The sequence below is a fragment of the Penaeus chinensis genome, chromosome 39, assembly GCF_019202785.1.
Source record: "Penaeus chinensis breed Huanghai No. 1 chromosome 39, ASM1920278v2, whole genome shotgun sequence".
Lineage (NCBI taxonomy): Eukaryota > Metazoa > Arthropoda > Malacostraca > Decapoda > Penaeidae > Penaeus > Penaeus chinensis.
Window position 1 is genome coordinate 24,974,491 of NC_061857.1, and position 2,500 is coordinate 24,976,990.

General features: G+C 60.8%; 1 protein-coding gene across 2 annotated transcripts in view; it reads left to right on the plus strand.

The window, feature by feature from the left end:
* LOC125046373 (segmentation protein Runt-like) overlaps positions 1-2,500 on the plus strand; it is a 26,904-nt gene that overhangs the window by 575 nt on the left and 23,829 nt on the right. For both annotated transcript variants that reach the window (XM_047644100.1, XM_047644101.1), the window contains exon 1: positions 1-894. This exon is cut by the window's left edge and continues 575 nt beyond it. In XM_047644100.1, the coding sequence (XP_047500056.1) occupies positions 561-894 (334 nt within the window). In that variant the 5' untranslated portion in view covers positions 1-560. The remainder of the gene's footprint in view (positions 895-2,500) is intronic.

The following is a 2,500-nucleotide window of genomic DNA, read 5'->3' on the forward strand; positions in this document are numbered from 1 at the left end:
CTACTGAGGTCTCTCGAGTGCTGAACTCTGACGCGGACGGAGGACGTGCCGCATCGTCGGAAGAGAGAGCCCCGTGGCAGCTTCAGCGTAGGCAGCAGTAGCAGAGGACGTTCTGTGATCCATTCTCGGCGGCAGGAATTCTAGTTCTTCGCTGCGACAGCTGCTTGTGAGACGCACTTGAGTCCAAGGGACCCGCCGATCCGAGCCTGCGGGACGACTTGGCCCTCTCCCGAAGGCGCCCTGTCCCCGTCAGCACTCCTGAGGCGCCCTTGGCTGCGTGCGATGCGGCTGTGATCCCCTCGGAGAGCACAAGGCGAGGAGCGAAAGGCGCACGGCGTCCCCAGCGGCGTCCCCAGCGGCGTCCCTGAGCGCTGACGCCGGGTCCGCTTCCCACGGGCGGCCGCGGAGGCAGAGCGCCCGACGGCCTCGCGCCCCTGAGCCCGCGAGCCCCGGCAGGAGAGCGGCTCCCCTGCGGCTCCGGGGTGAAGGCACGGCCACTAGGGCTGGGCGTCGCCGGCATCGTGGCTCCTCATGCTGGCGCCGCTGACCCGCGCGCCCTGATGACGGTGGCGTGGCGCAGCGCAGGCGACATGGCGACGGAGGTGGCCAGCATGGGCGGCATGGGCGGCGGGGGAGAGCACCCTGGCGAACTGGTGAAGACGGGCGCGCCGAACATCCTGTGCACGGCGCTGCCCAACCACTGGCGCTCCAACAAGTCTCTGCCCATGTCCTTCAAGGTGGTGGCGCTCGACGACGTCAAGGACGGCACCATCGTCACCGTGCGCGCCGGCAACGACGAGAACTTCTGCGGCGAACTGCGCAACAACTCGGCCGTCATGAAGAACCAGGTCGCCAAGTTCAACGACCTGCGCTTCGTCGGCAGGTCGGGCAGAGGTGAGTCGCTTTCCCGTGTTCCCTTTGCTTTCCTTTACGAGATTTTACGCCCATCCAAATCCCCAATCGGTGGCGTGACGGGGCAATTAGGGTCGGTTCCCTGAGGGCGCCTTAAAAAGTGTTCTCCAGAGCCCCGGGAGGCACCGGCGGCGCCCCCGGCTCAAGGGCTCTCCAACGAAGGTGCCCCAAAAGGCCCAGGCATTTTGACAGGCATCCGTCCCTCCTCCTTGTGACATATCGGCCGGGGTCGCAACCGCTCTCCTCGAGTCATAGATCTCCGTCACCGTCTGCGGTGGAGGACAACCCCTTCCAAGGCGTCGCGAAGGAGTGAGTCGTCCTTCAAAAAGGGTCGTCGGTTGTTTATGGGTCTTTATAGTGTCGTCGAGCGCGCGTCGTGATAAACTCCTCCGGCGGATGATGAACACGCCGGCAGGTCCTGGCTGTCCGTCCGGCCGAGAGACGAGCCACCTATTGAGGAGTTTGTTGAGTGATTGATGCAGTGCAAGAGGGGAAGGGGCAAGGGGAAAGGGGAGAAAGGAGGAAGGGGGAGAAGAAGTCGCGTGGTTTTGACCTGGTGCTTTCTCTGGCGGAGAGGTCCTGAGGGATGTGTGAACGCAGCGTCAGTGAGGGGAAAAGCGAGGGGACGCATCGGCTAACACAGCAGCCGAAGTAGGACGAGGGGAAAGTTGTCAATCGGAGGTGAGACGGGCGTTTGTCAACACGACTCGGAACCAGTGTACCTTGACCCAAAATCCGTGTAAGTAGGAGGCGAAGAAGGAGGAGAAGGAGGCCTTCTGTTGCAGAAGGACAAGGGGTTTTGTCCTCACGCGAAGGGGAGGGGAAATATGCCACATAGGCTTAGCGTCGAGGGTCTCCTTTCTCCCCTCCGGACGCGCGTCGGGGTTGTCAACTCCGCCCGAGATTGATGGGGAGGCCGCACGCAGATTGATATGGGCAAAGTGTGTCACCTTGGCCGTTAAATCTTCAAACATCACCAGAGGAAATCGGCTCCTTTCTCCCCACTCTCTCCCCTTCTCCCCCTCTCCCCTCCTCCCCTTCTCCCCTGCTCTCCCTTCCACTTCATCTCTCTCTGTTTTCCTCTCTTCTCCATATCTATCCATCCTCCCTTTCTTCCCTATCTTCCTTTCCTTTTCCCTTCTCCCCATCCTCCTCACCATATCTCCCATCCTCTCCCCATCTCCTCTTTTCCCCTTCTCCCCATCCTCCCCACTATATTTCATTTCCTGTTTTCACTTCTCCTCTCTTACCCTCCCCATCCCTCACCCCATTTCTCCTCATCTCAGGCTCCCCACCATATTTCCCTCTATCTCCCCATCCTCCCCATATCTCCCTTCCTTTCCCCATCCTTCATCTCCCTCTCTCTCCCATCCCTATATCTCCCCTTCCACCCCTTCCTCTCCCTATCCTCCATCTCCCTCTCTCCCTTCCACTCCCTTCCACTCCCCTCTCTCCCCCATCCTCTCCCTCCCTCTCCCCTTCCTCCCCTCGTCCCCTAGAGCTCTCCCCTCACGCAGAAAAGGCCTATTGAAACGTTTTAGGCGTCCTTATGAGACCTAAACTAGCTGGATTCTCGCCTCCCTGATTT